The 19,907-nt window shown below is 40.2% G+C and overlaps 1 protein-coding gene across 1 annotated transcript; it reads right to left on the bottom strand.

Annotated features, from left to right (window-relative positions):
* On the bottom strand, positions 1–17,996 carry UNC93A (unc-93 homolog A). Its single transcript, XM_010204036.2, has 8 exons — positions 17,910–17,996; positions 14,440–14,621; positions 13,433–13,662; positions 9,922–10,047; positions 6,826–7,043; positions 5,556–5,691; positions 4,037–4,168; positions 1–266 (listed from the first exon to the last, which is right to left on the bottom strand). Exons 1-8 carry the CDS (start codon positions 17,994–17,996, stop codon positions 1–3), a joined length of 1,377 nt encoding a protein of 458 aa, XP_010202338.2.
* Positions 17,997–19,907: the final 1,911 nt, after the last annotated feature.

Genomic DNA, 19,907 nt, shown 5'->3' with positions numbered 1-19,907 from the left:
TTATATGTGTGTTTCCTCAATGGAGGGTCCTACTTTTGCCTTCTTTGTAGCAGTAGGTGTCCCAGCTGAGCTCTGAGCTTCAAGATATTCAACCATTCCATACATCACCATAGATAGCACAAGCACAGATAGTAAAATGTACAATTTGATGTAGACTTGCAATTTGGTGCTATAACCAAAAGCGATGACAAATCCAAATGATTCCCAGAGACGGTAATTTGCAAAGGCAGCCTCCTTGTGTTTCTCAAATAAAATGCCATAGAGTCCTAGAAGGAAGGAGAGACATGGCTTGTGAAGATTAAGTCTGCGATCATGTATTTTCTGCAAGGAGAATAAATAGACCACAAATGTCAGACCATAAATGTCAGAGAAAAGAAAATACAAACTTTGTCTTAAAACTTTTTTGTGCTCCTGTGAAAAGGTGTAAGTGAAATAACAAAAATGACAAAATAGAGAAAAAGGGAAAGAAAAATGGAAGAAAATATGGGCTCTACTGAAATGAGATGGCAGGAATTTTATTTTTCAAGCTATCAGCCATGTAAAGGAAGATTCTTTCACTGATGGACTAGCAAGTAAAGAGGAAGAGGAGATCGCCAGAAGTGGCCCTTGACATGGTAGAATCTCCATGTATAACTGTTAAAAAGGCTATGCCAAGTCCTTACAGACTTTCACAGAACAAGCAGTTTTGTTTAGGAACATGGTCCTTAGGGACAAAGTTGCTCTTTCAATGGGAGATGGAAAGGAATAAAGACCCATAGTGACCTCCCTGCTGCCACCCTTCACCAGTTTTGAGAGAGCCTGCATGGACGCTACATACCCTGTCTACCTATTCTTCAAACCACTTCTTTCATCCACCTAAGAACATGAGAGACTGATTATATAAAATGCATGCCCCTTGTTTTCACCAGAACTTGGCCCCAGGGAACTCCCACTTGAGGCTCACAGAGTGTTGCCAATGATAATAACATGTGCTACACATCCCTGCCAAGAGAAACAATCTGACCCAAACCACTTGAATCAGAAAGTTGAGGAGAGAGTTACAACTGGACTCAGATTAATAGGAAGAGATTTGCCTCTCTGAGATAACCAGGTTTTCAGTGTTTCAGCTGGGTTGGCAAAAAGAATATCCTTGATATGTACAGAACCTTTGGGCAGCAACTGGGAAACTTGCTTGACGTACAGACTTAGCTAAATCAATCATCCTAGTGCAGTCATGATCATGGGTAAGCTCCCACTGAGTTCAGCCACCTGCACACCCACAACTGAGAGTCAGAGAGGGATTCTCAGCCTGCAGACCTGAGTAGTAGGGGACATAGGGAAAAGGAGAGAGCTTGCTTTCTCCTGGGTGCTGAGCTAGCATCAGTGGTGATAAAGAAGTAGGCGTTTCCACTGACTCAGCTGTGGTGTGCAGGGAGGGAAGGGGAGGAATATCACGAACCTTGACTCTTCTCATCCACTTGTCTAACAATACATCTGTTTGAAATATGCACATTCAGCCAAAAGGCACAAAGGAGTACAAAGTTCTCTAGAAGTCTGAGTACTCTTTAACTGATACTTCAGTTTTGTATGTAAACTGCATCCTGATGACTGTAAGAGGACATTTATTGACTGTTTCAATTTGGATAGAAAATATGGACAAATGCATCACAAGACATACTCAGTTCATTAAACTGTCTGAGTGTAGTGTAGTGTGAATTATTTGATAATCTTTCATAGTTTTGACTAATAAATGAACAAGTTGCCCGTGGAACTCTGATAGTATTCCCTGTGTTATCTTTTGGAAAGGAATTAGTGAGAAGAGTTCAATATAGGAAATTTTCTAATGCCATGACAATCCTGTGTAAAGATTCTGGCTTTCAAAGGGCACTTGTTTTCCCTTGCTATTTTTTTGAAGCCTTCTCTTTCAATCAAAACAATGGGAGAATTGAGTGAGGATCTAGTCCAAGTTTCAGCTATAGGAAGGAAGGGCTGACTTGGCAGGAAAAACATGTTTCGATGTTGCATACATGATATTAGCTAACAGTTACATAGGAGCACAATGGTGTCTTTGCCTCAAATCTAAGCATTTGTTTTATCACAGAGACTGTCAGGTGCAGTGTGGCACAAGTTGCCTGGCTGAAGCTTTAGCAAGACCTGCTGGGCTGGCTGAGTGGCTGCTAGATTTGATTTCTTACATCTCACTTTTAACACTGTTTGCCCACTTCTTCCCCTGGTACTAGTAGGCATGGAACAGGGCTGCTGCAAATTATTGGAGTCCAGGCTTATAAACTTTCCAGACTGATTCATATCCTTTGCAAAGATGCATGTCAGCCTGGAAAGAACTCTATTTTACTGTAGTCTAGCCAACAGCTCTGTGCTACCCAAGTGTTACATCCCAAGTGCAATTATTGCTGTGGGTGTACATATGTAATAATAGCATCTATGTTCCGATTAGATAAGAGGGAGCACTACACACTCTGAAATGAGCAGCATTCATTGGAAATAAATGAGAGTGTCCACAAGCGTACATAACAAACATGTTGGGAAACCTTTATATGATGGACTTATCTTCTGTGAGCCTCTATATCCTCTAGAGGGAACTCCAGTTCTATCCAGAAGGAAAAACAATACAAATGTTTTCCAGAAGGAAAACAATATTGACGAAATGAGTCAAAATACAGGAGCAGATGGGAGAGCATTTAACTACCTTACTGACTCAGGCTCTGGCAGTGATTTAAAAAAAGTATGTCTGACAGTCATGAGCAGATTTAACTTCAAGTCATCACAGACTATAGCTCTTTCTTACCTTCTCCAGCGTTTTAGAGCCTGTCTTTAGTCTCTACAAGAGAATTTTCTCTACTTTTGATTAAGGCAAAACATTTAAATAATCCCTTACAGAAGTTGTTTTTTATCAGCTCATTATCTGAACTGTCAATACATAATAACTGCACTGTATCACAAAGCAGAAGAACATGAGAGATTATAAGAGCAATTGTAATGTGCCAGATAAGAAGTTCAATGTTTTACTTCCAGTAACAGACTCCTAGGATAAGAGTGTAAGAAATGAGGAAAGTATACAGTGATTATTCCCCACCTGATTATGCCAGTGATTATGCCAGTGACCTGATTATTCCCCAGTAATTATGCCCTCCTGACTCTGGCAATCAAGAACGTAGGGACTTTCTGAGTTGGAGGTTTCCTCTGGGCCACCATGCTTTAATAGCACCTAAGAATGTTTTCCCCTAAAATGTTATAATTCCATCTTGAAAACATTTACATTTTTTACAATGAATTCCATACTTTATATATTGTGTGAAAAGAACTTTTCTTTTGATATTGATGCCTGATAACTTTCTTTGGTGCCACTGATACTATTATTAAGAGAAATAGTGAGTTTTTAATCATCTTCTCCATACTATTAATAATCTTACTAACTGCTTTCCTTACTTATCCCTTGTCCGGACTCAAGTGTTCTAGTTTGTTAGTCTTCCTTTAAATGAAAGTCTCCCACAAGTCTGTTCCTTTTTATTGCCTTCCTATGCCTTATTGGATAATTGGATTATTATTTTTGAAATGGAGCAAATGAGAATTGCATGGATTTGCTTGGATGCTTAATGTTACTCTCTGCAGTTTCATGCTTCATTTTTTTTCTAATAACTACTAACAGCCAATTTGCTTCTTTTGTTGCTGAGCTTTGAGTTGATTTTTTTATCCAGAGCGCTCTGCTTTATTGCAAAAGACAGACTAAATGTATCATTCTTCTTAGTTTTCTAATTTTCTTTGAAATACTTATACCCATCCAGAATATTTATTCTGAATATTTTATCGTCTTCTGCAGTGTTCTTCTCTCTTCATCTTGGAAAAAATTGTTTAATGAGAATTTTACTTTCTTATTCCCAACTTGGTCTTATTTCTTATACTTTTCGATGAACTAATGTATTTCCTTTAGATGCTGTCGTAAATCCGTTATCATTTTTATTCATGCATTGTTTTATAAACACAAACATGAAGATTTTCATAACTCAAGAGAATACATTTCATTGTCACCAGGACTTACCGTTAGTTTGTGTCTGCCAAATGGCATCAGCTAGGCCCCAAAGAGCAGGGAATATGAAAAACACAGCAAACTGCTTAGGATGAGGTTTCCACAGGAGAAGTGCTATTATGCAGGCAGTGTTTGTAACTGTGGCTATTGATTGATTTAGAAAGAAAGAAGAGAAATATAAATGTGATCACAAACAAGACAGATAGTGGCTAATAACACTTTCAAATTCTCCCCCCATCTAAAGCACAAGGCAATCTTAAAATCTTCGTGGTTCATTCATATTTGTGCTGAGTTGGTATCACATGAAATACAAGACAATGTAGTCCTTTTACAGTCTTCAATTAATAATTCTGAGCAGTATCCTAAGCTGAAAGATCCTGATATGGCTGTTAGCCCAAAGGGCAACTGCCACTGAGTAGAAGAGGCTACTGAGTCTTGCAGTCAGGACATGAGGATTTCTTTCAGGGCCAGAGGAGACAGTTAAGGGTATCTAGAGAGTCTAGACTTTTTATCTTTCTTTTTAAAAGAGGTTTATAAATGAGTTACTAATTCCTTCCCCCAAAGGTACACTTTCTCAAGCTCAGAGCAAAGACCATTAAACAGAACAGAGAGGTTCAGAGGTCTTGCATTACTAACACTACAGTTTCTTTATTATTATATTTGGGATTTTTTTTTAGTCTCAGTTGATTTAAAAATTCAGTTTCACAGAGTGGGACATGCACCTAGGACAGACACATACAGAAGAATCCCTGAACTAGTGACTGTAGCATAAAGGACTCTAAATTTCCTCTTCATTGCCCAGGTTTAAAATTTCCATTGGAAGAAATGCCTAGAATGTCTAGATGCACATTGACTCAGTGACATTTCTAATAATACAGGTTACCGTGTAGTGGAAGTAAGTTATTAGTAGACTTCAGTATGCTTAGTGGATTCAGGGACACAAATGAACAGTGTCCTCTGTACAATCTCATCTCATAGCAACCTGAAGATTACTGTCCCATACACAAGCTCTCAAGTTGTTCTAGCCTGACACTCACAAGTAGTGAAAAGGACACCAGGCCAATATTTAATATTTTTCCTGAAATTCTCAGACTGGTTGCTGAAATTTTTGATTTCACCATCTCCCGGGACTCAAATCAACAGTGTCTCTCAAAAGATTCTCAGTTACTTCTACTCCATAAAGGTGAGAATGTCTCACCACAGTGGAGAAATTCTTCTCAAGTATAGTGTAGGCCTCAACATATGTACTCTTTATCACTGGTTGTGTAAGAGGTAGAAAGCATCAAAGCTGTAGGGTGCTATCTACTCAAAAGCAAGGTGAACTTCACCACCAGCAAAGTGATATAAGACGGTGACCTCAGTACAGTAAACTGTGTTGCCCCTCTTCTCATGAAAGAAGTTTGCCTCCAGATTAGCTTTGGTTTTAATTGTTAGCTGACAGTGAGCTCTCCCTTTCTAGTGCATGGAAAATGGGGAGCACTGGATTTCATGTGTTACATGAGGTGATCAGTCCTCCAAGTGACTTACATACCTAATGCAAATAGAAGTTTTCTACCCGTGAACTGAGAGATCTTTCCGAAGAGCAGAGAGCAGAGGGAATTTATGGCTGAAAAGCAGATCATCGCATAACCAACATAGTGTATTCCCAGAGCACAGGTCACATATGTCTGTAAGAGAAGAGATAGTGATGCCACATTTTATTCAGTGAAAATATGCAGCTAAGGTTCAAAGGTCTTAGCCTGAGTATTCAGTAAATAGCCAGCATGGACAAGATCAAAGGAGCACAGAGAGAGTTTGCTGACAAGTCTGTGGTATATTGACATAGTTGGCCTTCAACAGCAGTATTCCTAACCCAGTTCCCAATCAGACTGATGCCATGCAAACAGAGCAGTTACAAGCAGAGAAAAAAAACAGTTCACTATGCAAAGAAAACTCCTGGAAGGGCCACTAGGAATTTTCCGCCCTTCTCTTCACAGCCCAAGACGTGAAAATTGACAGCACTATGGTCATTACAGAGCAGCTCCCATGAAATGAAGGGGACCTCACCTGTAAGAGCATATGATGAATGGAGATGGCCACAGAGTGCCCCTTTTCAATGCATTCAAACACAGCAGCAAATGCACTGTTCCCTACACTTATATGCAAGATTTGAAAAGCTTATGTATCAAATAAGTAGCTCAGCAAGATTGCCCTTTTGTTTTGGAGGCTTTCTCAATGAATGTCTGGAGAACACACCTGCTCTGTGTCTAGATTTGTAAAGAAACTGGAGGAGCAGAAGTGGGTTTTGATCATTTCAATGTGTAAGGGTTTGGACCTGTTGCACTAGTGACTGGTGAGGGCTTTCAGCCAGCCACGTTAAGGACTTGCCCTCTTACCGTAAAGGTTGTCAAAATAAAATACGTGGTATGTGTGCTGACTTGCACTTATACAAACTCTAGGGAAACAAGAAGGAAGGAAGATATGAAAGCTTTGCAGACTTCTGGCTTTTATCCCGGTTTGTTATTTACAACAAGATGAAGAGTTTGAACCTGTAGTTCTCTGCTGTGGCGTCCACTAGTGAGTTAAGCTCTCCACAGCGTTCTTTTTGAGGCTGTTCCAAGGGACATATTTACTGTTGGCCTCTCCTGTTTGAAGATGTCACTCAGAGTTCATTCAAGTAGAAGTAAGCAGTAATTTAGCAAGCCACAAATCGCCATTGAAAACATCTTAATTTAACAAGTAAATATAGATCAGATGCAGCGGTAAGACACAAAAACACAAAACCCAATCAGACAGAAACAGATTTTCATTCTCATCCACACCTTTGTGTAGTCACCAGAAAGAAATCCCTGTTCAAACCCACTGTACATTGTCAGAGGGATTAGAAGACACTGTCTTTTATCTTTAAGATGCTGGAAAGTTGCTAGGAACGTAGACCAAAAGGATGATGTCTTTAGTGTTTCTTTCTCAGTCTCTGCTTGGTCAGATTTGATCTGGTCCAGAAATATAACAATCAGCAACACAGCTAGCACACCACTAGCTGCAAAAACAAAACAAAAAGTTCATGAAAAACCGAGGAATGCTGGAAGAATAATGGGAAGTCGCTTGCTGCTGTTATTGTTCTGACTTAGTGCTTAGCTCTCTGTGGGATGTTTTGGCAGATGCCTCTGATTCGGCTTCAGTGTAAAGGCCATTTCTGTGTAAACAAGAAGGCCTGATCTACATTCTCATCTCTGCATACAGCTGTGTCCGTTGCAAATCCCCTCAGCTTAGCTGTGACTGGCCTGTTATGACAGCCGCCGGGCCAGCTGCACGGCCACAGAGGGTGATCACTCACCCTCCCAGGGCAAGCCAGGGGCCGCCCAGGGGCCGCCCGGGGGCCGAGCTGGCCAGAAACAGCTCCCTCGGGAGCTATCAAAAGGCTTTAAATCAACACAAGAGAGGAGTATTCACTCCCAGTGCCAAGGTTGTCATGGCTAGGGGGGATGGGGATCTTCCTTCAAATACATGGGAAGAAAAATAAAGGGCTAGAAGTAGCACTGCTGTCTTGGATCCCAGTATATGTTGCTTGCTTTTTTCTTTCTATTTAAATTTTGTTCTCTTGGAGCTATGCTTTGAGTACAGAATAGGTGCTATTTTAAAGATGATAGTGAGCAACTCAAGTCATCTGAAAAAGATGGAAGTTACAGCTTTGAACCTGTAATTTCCTAGCAGAAGCAGCATGTGAAAAACTGCATGGGGTAGTTAATCAGAAAATGATCATGTGTGTATTGGTTTAGATTTGTTGCTTGTGGAGTGAATCAACGCCATTTTTTTTCATGTTATCAAGAACTTAACCATGTCTAATAATATACATGAAGCAGCCACGGATTCACAACTGATTGTTTTGTTACAGGTGCAAGACATGATTATGTTTCCTGTCTTATTTATGCTGACTAGAATTCCTTCCGTGGAAACAAGTGGAGTTCAGAGTAAGAGGAGAATTAGGCACCTCTTCCCATCCACATTGCCTGTTTGATGTGCTTCCATGTAAGTGGATATGGGCATGCTCTTTTCTGTGAACTTTTAATGGCCAAAATCATTGGGAGATTTACAGTAAATTACCTCAAATTTTTATTGCTCATTATTTTTCATCCACATCTTCTGAAATGAAATTATGTTCTTCAGTGTCCTGGTTCTCCGCTGTTGCTGAGTTATAAACATTTCATGATCTAAATCGTTGTTGGTTCTGCCAGGCTGTTTATTAGTGCTTATGAGCTGATTGCAGGACTTATGTGGGCGAGAGTGGGACATGCATATTTACAGGACAAATATTCTAACAAATATTGCAAATGAATCAAGAGCAATTATAGGAGATAAGTAACTATATGGCTTAATAGTAGTTGGTATGAACATAAATAGAAACATCCAAAGTTCTTGAGAAAACTAAACAAGAGACTTATCATTATTATCTCCATCCAAACTAGGCAAAATATGTGTTCAGCAACCAAATAGAGGAGACATTTAAAAAATGCCTGTGAATGAAATATTTAGCTATTTGGTTTCCCTCGAGGTATGAAAAGACATATCTTTTATTAAGAGCTTAAAAGAAAAATGAGACCCTACTGAGGCAGGGTCAGTAGACAGCAGGGTTGCATTCATTTTGCATGAGCAAAGCCTAAGGGAGTGCTCTATATGTTAGTCATCAAATTTAAACTTAAACTTGTGAGCCAAACCTGCCTTTAGCAGAAAGTCATCAGCTACAACTCACTCTGGAAGGGAAGTGGGGAGATATTCTTTGCATTTTCACACCCATTTGGAGTGGAGATTGCGGGAGGACGAAGAGTTTGTTGCAATGCCTTTGTCCACTTTGTGGCTCTGACCACATCACAAACTCTGTTTGAATGTATGACAAATTCTGTGCATCTGTCTCAGCATAGAGAGTACTTCTGTGCACAGAGACTGTAAAGATATTTTATCAGAGTTAAGGTGACATATTGCGTTGTCAGATACCTCCTCTTTATCCAGAGAATGGCTTGTTTTGGGACAGATACTTTTTGAACTTTCCTCATTGAATGCATTTTTGCACATCTATTTTTGTCATCTATGTTTGATGGCATCAAACAGTCTTCTGAGTCTTTGATTCTTTTCTAGCCTTATGCAAGGAAGGTCTATAGCAGCTGTAGTTGCTGAATGGGAGATGTGCCAATTCACCTAGTGCTCCCCTTTATCTTTGCCTTTCATACTAAGGTATTATAATTCAAGCATCACAGCTGAGAATTGGTGAGATTTGTAAAATCTCCACAGGGATCCAAAAACCTCCTTCCAAATGTTTGCATGTTCTGGGAGCCATGGTTCAAGTCTACCTCTAATCACAGTGCAGTTCATGTGCTAAAAATGTTTTATATGTGGTGCGACGTTGGCCAGTTCTGATAGGCATCCCCAGATGACTAGAAGTTGGTGAGTTCAAGCATCACTGGCTGGGCTGCTCTTAGCATCTTGGACCTCTGTGTGCATATATAACTCTGCCCAATGCCATCACTATTGCTGATCTTGAAGGCAGTTTAAAACTCTCTCATGCATAGCTGGATAAACTGCTGTAACTCCCTAATTGCAATGTGGGTGTACTTGTTATTCCAGTCTGTAGAGCAACACTGACTTCGAGTGAAATAGTAGGGTCACCATACAGGTCTTCAGCTTTATTCCAGGTGAAAAGTGTAAAGAACATCTTACTCCTTTAGATAAAAATGATATAGCATTGGTACAAAGAATTTCAAATTATTTGGGAAGGATTTGTTTACAGTTGTCACATATCTTATTTCCTTTTAGCCAGTTGGAGCAAAGGAGGAAGCTAGAAACTTAATCTGCAAAGTCATGCTAGGTTTCACAAGTACAGGTTCCCCATCAGTGATACTCATTGAAGACTGTGGGTTACTTACCAGTGTAGATCCCAAGCACAATGTAGATTAAGGAGCTGGATGGTTCTGCTGACCCAGTGGTGTTAGTGGCATCAGTCATGCAATCATATGCTCCGCAGCATGCCAGGCTTTCTTCTGAGATTTCCACTAAATCAGTAAGAATCAAATGAAAGGAAGGTCAGGGAAGAGATCAGATGAGTGCACACTGTATGTAAGGATGTAAGGAGGATGGAACTTGGCACTTGGTCCTGGTTTCAGATCCTTCCTGATTAGAGATGTTTTACTTCAGAATCCCAGTTTGGCTTAACAGAAACAGTTGCTCAAGACAGGACACTGAAGTGATGGTTACACAAAGATATGGACTAAGGCCAGAGGCTGAAATCTGAATCTGAGCTCAATCTACAATATGTAAAGTTCCAGTGTGTATCTGTACCTCTTAATCATAATACCCCACATGACAGATCCCTTAGTTTGTACCATTGCTGAACTGATGGACCTCTCTTCTTACAGCCAGAGCACATTATCCCTCTCCAAATAATTTCTTCATATATTATAAGAACAAAACCACCTTGAGACATCCTTTTGGTTTAGAAATTCAAATTACAATTACCCACTAATGTAGTCTTCCAAGAAATTGGCTTTTCCTGTCTTTATTACTCTTTGAGAACATACTTGAAACTAGAACAGTTTGGAAGGGTTTGGAGTAAGACCTTTACTTTGTTCAATCCCATCTGTGTTGTCGTACTCATGCACCCTGTGTGTCACCACATTGTACCCACTTCCTCCAGTACCCTTTCCGCAAAGAAAAAACACTAACTCAAATTGTGAGCCCAAATAAGCTGTGTGGTGGGGAAGAATGGTCAAAAAACGTACAATTATATAAATGCTTTCACTGCAGAATTTGTCACACGTCCAAGCATAATAAAGGGAAATACAATGTACCTTGGCTGATTCCTTAAACAAGACTTGATCTGTCATTTTTCAATTAGGGTTATTGTGTAACGTTAAGTGTGTTTTTCCCCATTGCTTCCAATCAAAGCTGCTGCAATGTGAATCAGCTGTATCACTAGCTTTGTAAACAACTTTAGGTTCAACATCAGATAAACCTTAATAATGTAAAGAAAATTGTTACCTTATTATAGCCAGTGGCTACCACTACACAGTTTTGAACAAACAATCTCTCAGCAAAATTACCATATGCAAAAGGTGAGTCACACTATTATAGTGTGGAAGTGTGTAAACCAAGTTTTTTATCTGTTCATGCGTCACCTGGAAATGAAGATGCTAGTGCAATTAGTGATATGGAAGCTGCAAGGCAGAGTTTGCTCTGTTCCTCTGGAAATAAGGCTGCAATATTGATGAGCAAGAAACGATGACTCTTGTAATTTACGTTGATTACTGTCTTCTGTTGTAGTACTAACTCATGGTGTAGCTTGCCTTGCTGCATCTGGATGCAGGGATGCAGGCATGCAGGCAATGTCAAGTATATGTACATCTGAGTTTTATGCACTTTAATTCCACAGATACATACCATATCTTTCTAGCTGATCAATGAAATGGTACATTTTAAGTATCTTAACAATATGGATGGATACCTTTGTTTCACTGTCACAGGAGAGGAAAAGGAATGACTGGAGCCTTACTCCCTCTCCCCACAAGAAGTCTCTTCTAGGTTAAAGCTGAGTCTTACTGAGAAGGCACAGTTGGGAAGGTTATAATATAATTGCTCTTCATTCTTTTGAAGATATACAAGGCCCCTGGCTTTGAGACCTCGTCACAGCTCATCTCCCAGGAACACAGCATTTCTTGAAATCCAATGTAATTGATAAAAAATAAGTAAAAGAGTTTCTTAAGAGTTTAGAAGAACATTCCTTATGAGGAAAGGCTGTGGGAACTGGGGCTGTTTAGTCTAGAAAAGAGGAGACTGATGGGGGATCTTATTAATATTTACAAATATCTAAATGGTGGATGTCAGGAGGTTGGGGCATCCCTTTTTTCTGTTGTATCCAGTGACAGGACAAGGGGTAACGAGATGAAGCTGAAACACAAAAAGTTCCATTTAAATAATAAGAAAAAACTATTTTACTGTGAGGGTAACGGAGCCCTGGCAAAGGCTTCCCAGGGAGGGTGTGGAATCTCCGTCTCTGGAGGTCTTCAAGACCTGCCTGGACACACTCCTATATGACCTGATCTAGGTGAACCTGCTTCTGCAGGGAGATTGGACTAGATGATCTCTAAAGGTCCCTTCCAACCCTACCATGCTATGATTATATGATCCTCAGTTTTAAAAAACAGGAGAGAATTTACAAGACCATAAAAAGTATTTTAATCCTCTTTTTCACATGGTGTGTGTTCTGAGGCAGAGGAAAGTGTTTGCAGTCTGTGCAGACCCCTCAGCTGTACCACAGCCTCTGCCCTGCAAGTGAAATCAGAATGGGCAGTCCCTCCCGAGATATTGTGGTACTCAGTGATCATGCCAGTGAGGCTCTGTTGCACTTGATGCAGCCCTTTAGTGTCCTGCTTTGATGATGTTTCATCTCTAGTTGCCTGAGTTTAAAGGAAGCATGATTCTCCATGTCACACCTTGTAACACTTACTTTGCCAGAAACCGAAGGATTCAAAGATTAAAATCTGATGTCAGCTCCCTGACATTTAGTTTTAAGGTAAAACCTATTTGAATACCTTCCGGAGGATGTGCTGCTTAACAGAGCTAGGGAAGAGAGTTAACTTCTTGCTAGTCATAGTAGCAGTGTGTATGGAAAACTCTTTCCGTGTCCATCCTATTCTGACTTTGCCAGGATAAGGAATGTGTTGGAGTTTGCATTGATAATACACTGTAATACTCTGAATCTCTAAGTTGGTGTCCAAATACTAATTTATCTTCACAACTGCCTTTTTAAGGCTTAGACCAATTACAAGCATGGGAAATGAGGGCAAAACTTGAGTGGTTTCTTCAAGCTACATTGGCATCTGCTGTCTGAGCCTGAAATACTGCAGAGGAGCCTTGGCATGCAGACTCCTGGCAACAGCTACTTCTATTTCTTCCCCACAATTCTGTAAAACACTCATTATCAGCAAGCACCAGTATCAGCTTGACTAACTTTGAGTGTTTAACAGCAAATTAACCAACACTACAAGCTTTGCAAAAAGGCTGCTTTTGCTTTTTGTTTTAATTCACTTTAAATATGTCAGATGTGAAAGACTGTCACTGCCAGCAGCCTACCTCTGCTTTACAAGGCAGGGGTGGAATTCAAAAGGAATTCAAGAGACATCTATTTTTAAGCTAGTTGTCTGAGCTCTCTTTATAGTGGATAAAGAGCTGATAAAAAAGAGACATTTCCAGAGAGCAATTTAGCCCATCTATTTCAGATATCTACCTTCAGATGAGCTAACTCACATCTAAGTGTCTGTTTCCATTGACTATGAAGGCAATGGAGGGTCCCCAGCTCAGCTACAGAAGTCTGCCTTTTAACTATCTAGAACTAGCTGATGTTTATAGGAAGAAGTGCCAATGTTTTAAACTGTATTTTACCTTTGGTGGAATCTTGACTAAATATCAAGGATGAGATAAGATTTCCCCAGATGCCAGCAGACTGAAATATCAGAAAGAAGACCCCAAAGTATTGGTTGATAATGTCTTTCCCATCTTTTCCTGCTTTCTCAGCATATGAATTGCCAGCAATGGTGAGGTAAGTGCATTTGGCAGACCAAAGTAGTGCTCCTCCTAAGCCCAGGATCACAGAAGTAGGGATTAGTGTGTACCTGCCAAAAAACATTTTATTTAGCATAGTTATTAGCCATTAGCATAATAATAATTTGCCCAAAGATCCAGATGCAAAAATAGACATCAAAGAAATAGATTTACCCTTTGTGTGATTCAATAAATCTGTTACATGCAACTAAGAGAGGGCCAGTCTTACAACATTTAGGATGTTCAAGCATGCCTAACTGTGTCCAGGGGCTAAGCCTATGCTAGGCTGGCCAGGCCTGTGCTGATGTACCTTATCTTCTCTTAACTGAGAATAATTGGCACTTGCCCTTCAAAAGATGGATCACAAAAACTTTCCTTCACAGTCGCATCTCCTGTCATTTGGAGAGCAGAAGTTGTTCATCCAGCTTTGAAAGAATAAGGCAGGAGCTAGTCTTCTTCTGTGGTGCTCTGCTCCCAGAGACACTGCCCAGAAGACAATCTTCCCTTCAGTCTTTTCCAAAACAGTCCTAAAAGTAATTTGGATTTTAAAACTCATGATTATTTTTTTTAATTGAAGGGAAATCTCTGCTACACACATGAGTTAGAGAAGCAGCTTCAATGGGCAGATGGATGCATTTATTCTGGCTTTTACCATATTTACACCTCTCTGCTACACCTGCTACTGGATTTATTTATCCCTGTTTCTTGCAGGTAGCACCTTTTGCATCCAACTTCCAAAGCCACAACATAGAGCTAGAGTAAGAATTGATAAGCAAAAGAAGAAAGAACCTTACCCTTACTAATTTTTCTCAAACACAATAGACAGGGTTAAACTTTTAAAATTGTACCAGCTAGGGTAGAAATTCCCTAAGGAGAAGGTGATGTAGCAGCACATAGAGCCTGCAATGGTCCACTTGCAGCCCAACTTCTTGATGAGGATTGGAGGGAGGAACATGGACGACAAGATGAGGGCAGCATAGATAACACTTAGGGAAGCAACGCCCAGGCCTTCTTCTGAGTGAAGACTGCTCTGCATGGACAAAACAGCAGTTGAGACAAATTTTATCACAAGCACATGTTACTGTGGTGTACAGAGAGTGATTTCAGGCAGAAATAGAGAGACACAGCAGCTGGGGTTGGGTGTTACCATCTCCTTTTCCCAAAGCATCTTAATTGCAGGTTTATGGTTTTGCTCACAATAATAACCCATATATTAAAATGTAATATGAAACCTGGTGATGATTGCTCAGATTCAAAGCTTTGATAATATAGACTTTAGATTGTTTAATGCCATTTAAGTTTGCCTTTGAAAGCAAGCTGAATGAAGGATAACCTTTTTTCTTGGCTTTCACTTTTTGTCTTGGGTGGGAATATCCTCAAATCTGTATTGCAATGGCTGACTTGGCAACAGTTAAAGCAGGTTCTTTGCTTTAAACTACAGGTCTGACAGTTTCTAAACTCTCCAGGGACCAAGGTCCAAATATCCTAATATGCTCCCAGTAGCCCTTTGTAGTTGGAAGTAATTGTTTCATCCACATTTTCACAAGGAAGGAGTAATATTTTCCCTATCTAACCATTTTTTAAATTTCTATGCTCAAAACAGTTCTCATTTTGTTACTGTGAAAGTTGCAGTGGGAGGATTGAGATGCCACTTATCAACATTTTCCTGTTAGTTTTCATTAAAACTTGATGTGATCAAGTATGATTTTGGAAGGGGGAACGGATGCTGGTGGGAGTAGCACTGGAGAGCATTGAAGGAAAGAGAGGCTGATGGCAGCTACTCTGAGCACTTGTAAGCCCTGCAGTGGCTGCATGGTCTGGCAGTGCAGTACTACAGCTGCAGCCACGCAGCACCCTTGGCAAGAGGCATCAGGATAGTGAGGTGAGCATATTTTCTGTCAAGCAGTGTCAACATATTTGAGAGCCGCAATGGTTGTTTTGTAAACAGGCAAAGAGGCTTCCTGATCACAGAGATCTTATGTCTGAAATACCACATGTCCGCTTTTGTCAGCTACAGTTTCCAAAAATTAGAAGCCAAGCCTTCAGAATCATTTGATTAGCATAATTGATACTGGTTGGGTTGGTTTTTGGGGGTGGGGAGGGTGTTGAAATAAATGGTAAACATTTTTTAATGCTTCTTGTGCAGGCTACAATACAATAAAACAACTTATTTGATTGCATCTCAGCATATCCTCTTTAACCATCAAGGATAAATGGAGAGAGAAAAGGGCTGCTTTGTGAATCAGCATCACTCCCTCCTACAGCATTAGGGGAGGATTTATGTCCAGAATATAACCTGACCATACGCTGTTTCAGATGCTGGGGCTGACTTGTTCCTTCTTGGGTTTATCTTCCCCTGCCTTGCTGGTCTGCCCAGTTCATAAATTTTCCATCCATTTTTGGGATTGTTTTTGGAGAACTTCCTTGAACTCAGAATTTGACAGAGTCAGTGAACAGAAACTGCTTAAGGAGAGGAGGAGATGTACAGAGCTAGCAGGGACCTGTTCTTGAAATGAGGTCAACCTCTATTATTGCAAAAAAGTGGCTGATATTAGGTATCAATCACCACCTTTAAAGCATAGAGGTTCCCACAGTGGTGGGAAAATCACAGAATCACAGAATCTTAAGGATTGGAAGGGATCTTGAAAGATCATCCAGTCCAACTCCCCTGCCAGAGCAGGACCACCTAGAGTAAGTCACACAGGAACTCATCCAGGTGGGTTTTGAATCTCCCCAAAGAAGGATACTTCACAACCCATCTGGGCAGCCCGTTCCAGTGCTCCAGCACCCTCACAGTGAAGAAATTCTTCCTTGTATTTCCTTGGAACCTCTTATGTTCCAGCTTGTACCTGCTGCCCCTTGTCCTATTATTGGACATCACTGAGAAGAGCCTGGCTCCATTCTCCTGACACCTGGCCTTTATATATTTGTAAACATTAGTGAGGTCACCCCTTGGTCTCCTCTTCTCCAAGCTAAAGAGCCCCAGCTCCCTCAGCCTTTCATCATAAGGGAGATGCCATCATCCCTTCATCATCTTTGTGGCCCTGCGCTGAATTCTCTCCAACAGCTCCCTGTCCTTCTTGAACTGAGGGGCCCAGAACTGGACACAATATTCTAGATGTGGTGTTATAAGAGCAGAGTAGACAGGGAGGAGAACCTCCCTCGACCTGCTGGCCACACTCTTCTTGATGCATCCCAGGATGCCATTGGCCTTCTTGGCCACACGGGCACATTGCTGGCTCATGCTCATCCTGCTGTTCACCAGGACCCCCAGGTCCCTTTCCCCTACACTACTCTTTTAGAGTTCATTCCCTAGCCTGTACTGGTACATGTGGTTATTCTTTCCCAGATGCAAGATTCTACTTTTGCCCTTGTTGAATTTCATTAGATTTCTTCCCACTCAACTCTCCAGTCTGTCCACGTCTTGTTGAATGGCAGCACAGCCTTCTGGTGTGTCAGCCAGTTTAGTAGCATCAGCAAACTTGCTGATAGTGCAGTGTTAAAATTGGATGCAATTGATCAGGGTCATTATTTAGTATCCTGCCTAGAGTTGTTCATGGATGGCTTATATTCATTTGTTTGTCTTTAGACTGGCAGAGTCTTGTAGTCTGAGAAGTTTCTCCCTGTGCGTATCTACTCTGAAGTTTTCACAGGCAGCAACAGTAACACTCAAGTCTTTCATTCTGACTATACTAAACAAGCGAGCTCTGATGGTATCCTGAGGTCATTCAGGTTCAGGTCACTCTAGAAACCCACCTCTGTTGTTGTGTATTAAGATACAGGGCCAACAGAAGCCACAGCTGCCTTTGATTTAAAATACTGTTTATTATTATTATGTTGTGTCACAATGCCAGAAATCATTGTATTGCTTTATACTTAAATTGTTTAATGGATTGGGCACTTCTTTTTTTCTTTAAATTTTACTTTGCTGTACAATAATAGTAAAATTATAGCAATTTAGAACTATTGAAAACAAACCCTTGCCAGAAATGGAATTCATTTTCCATTTTACAATATCTTCCTTTGAGAAAAATCTCAGAGAAGTTTAGTTTTCATACAAACAACTTTAGTGGACCTAAAGAAATAGCCTGACACAAGTATTCAAACTGTTTGAGAAGTAGTGGAATAAAAAACTATTTAGTATATGCTACAGATCTGGATGAGGAATACTAACCTGCAGCAAACTGATGTCCTAACCCACCTCATAAAAAATCTTGCACGTGCCTTCCTCATAGAAACTATGGAAAGATTGATGGGTTTCACACTACTAGCTTCCAGACCAACTGTCCTGCTAACCAGTTAGAGATGCTCCACTTACCTGCAGGCTCTGGAGTCCTCCATAAGCAGTGAAGAGAAATAAAAATCCAAAAGAAATGACCAAAACATTCTTAAGATTCCTTTCCATGTTGATTCATACAAGACAAAAGGTCTGCCAGTAGACAGAGCTGATCCAATTATTCCAGGGGATGCTTTGAGTTGGAGAAATCCAGCTTAGGTTTTGTTGGAAAAGGTCACTTTGCACTGCATTTGTAGAGGAAAGATTTGTTAATTATTTGAGGACTGGCTAGTGAACTTTACCTTTACTGATACTGAAAACTCCTTCCAGAGTTGTTATTTTTTCACGTGTTGTCACTGAGGCAATAACAAAAGTTCCCCGAAGACATCTATCAGCTTTTATTAGCTAGGTATATAAGTCACTTGTACCACTTGGACCAATTTCAGTACTGCAGTCATACATTATATGACTCTCTCTCCTACCATTTGTATAGAAGAAAAAAAAATGCGAGCACTGAAATGACTGTCTGGTATAAAGACACACTAATCCATAAAGGGCAAAGATTAAAAGATCATACTGAAATCTATATTAGGGCTATAGCTTTACTAAGGTAACAAAAGCACACAAGGAAATTAGATTGTTTCTATTACAGTGTTGTCTGCATATACCAGCTCAAAAACTGTGCAGTTCAGGAAACCAAGTTTTCTGGCTGCTTGGCAAGTTGAAGAGTCGTTGTCTGTGGTGACCCACGTGGCTTTGCTGTTTCAAATGTACCAAGTTATAGTCATGAAAATAATTTTCCTCCATCTTTCCCATTAACTCAGAAGCCAAGAAGAAACATGGATTGCACAGATAAATGAAACAGCAAGTTCCTTTCCCTTCCTTTGTCCCTTAGGAAAAAACAATCTTTGTGGGATGTATTTTGCCTTGCCAGTGCTGCCTAGCTCAACGAGTGAAAAGTTTATCCCTAGCCAGCCAACCTTACTGTGTTTGCCCCTGCTTTCTCCTATTGTCAGAGCCTGTTCTTGTGAAGTTGCATTGTCTGTTTGTAACACATTGGCCGTTTTGATTGAGCTTTTGAATATTCCTCTTCTGAGCACACGAAGTCCACTCTGCCCCTAAGCCTGGCAGGGTGAACAGCTTCTCCGTAGCAGAGAAGGGATTTTAAATTGGGTGTACATGGAATCCAAAAACCGTCCATGGTATAACATCAACAGATTCAAGTGGAGGTGGGTTTTAGAGTGTCAGTAGTTTCTAGAGAGAATGCACAGCTGAGGCTTGGTCTATATCTCACTAGATGGCACAATTTTGCTTCCCACAGGGACATTCGAGGGTGAGGGGAAGAAGGTTTAATGCATTTAATTCATTTAGTACATTCAAGAGGTCACAGCTAGTTTCTACTTTGGAGAAAATTCCAATATGTGCATTTTCATTTTCTTCTTTTGTCTATAATCTTCTCAAATGAAATTATGCAGAAAACATAATCTCTGAATTCTCTGTTGTTGACAGTACTTCTATATTGCAAGTCTAGATAGTGAAATACTGGCTTTTTGTTTTACAGACTACTATGCTCAGCATGCAAACACTTTCAATTAGATCACAGTGCTGCTCCTGCTTTGCAGTATTTGTAGTCCCCTACAAGGTTTATAAACAAAACTGATGGTGCTTTCCCCAATCTTTTTAGGTTTAAAGACCCTTGGAATCTTCAGGTGATGACACTTCATAATTTACATCTGGTGATAACATGCTTGTTTCTGTTTTGGAATCTGCAAGATTCTACAGGTTTAATATCACAAGTTTAAAACCACTGGAAAAGTGAGTGAGAAAATGTAATAATAATGTTTATCCTAAACAAAAGCAAAATTATCACCTGCTCTGACAAAGGCAAGAAGCAAGGATAATGCAGTTATAAAAGCCTTTATTTTACTACTCTTTCTCCACATGAGCAGCTTTTAAAAAAATCAGCATAATGAGATGCTTTTTTAAAAATTGAATGTTGGAGAGGTTTTCTCATCAACACTTCTGCTCAAGAGGATTTTT

Source organism: Colius striatus, chromosome 2 (assembly GCF_028858725.1).
Source record: "Colius striatus isolate bColStr4 chromosome 2, bColStr4.1.hap1, whole genome shotgun sequence".
NCBI lineage: Eukaryota > Metazoa > Chordata > Aves > Coliiformes > Coliidae > Colius > Colius striatus.
This window is presented reverse-complemented; position numbering and strand designations above follow the sequence as displayed.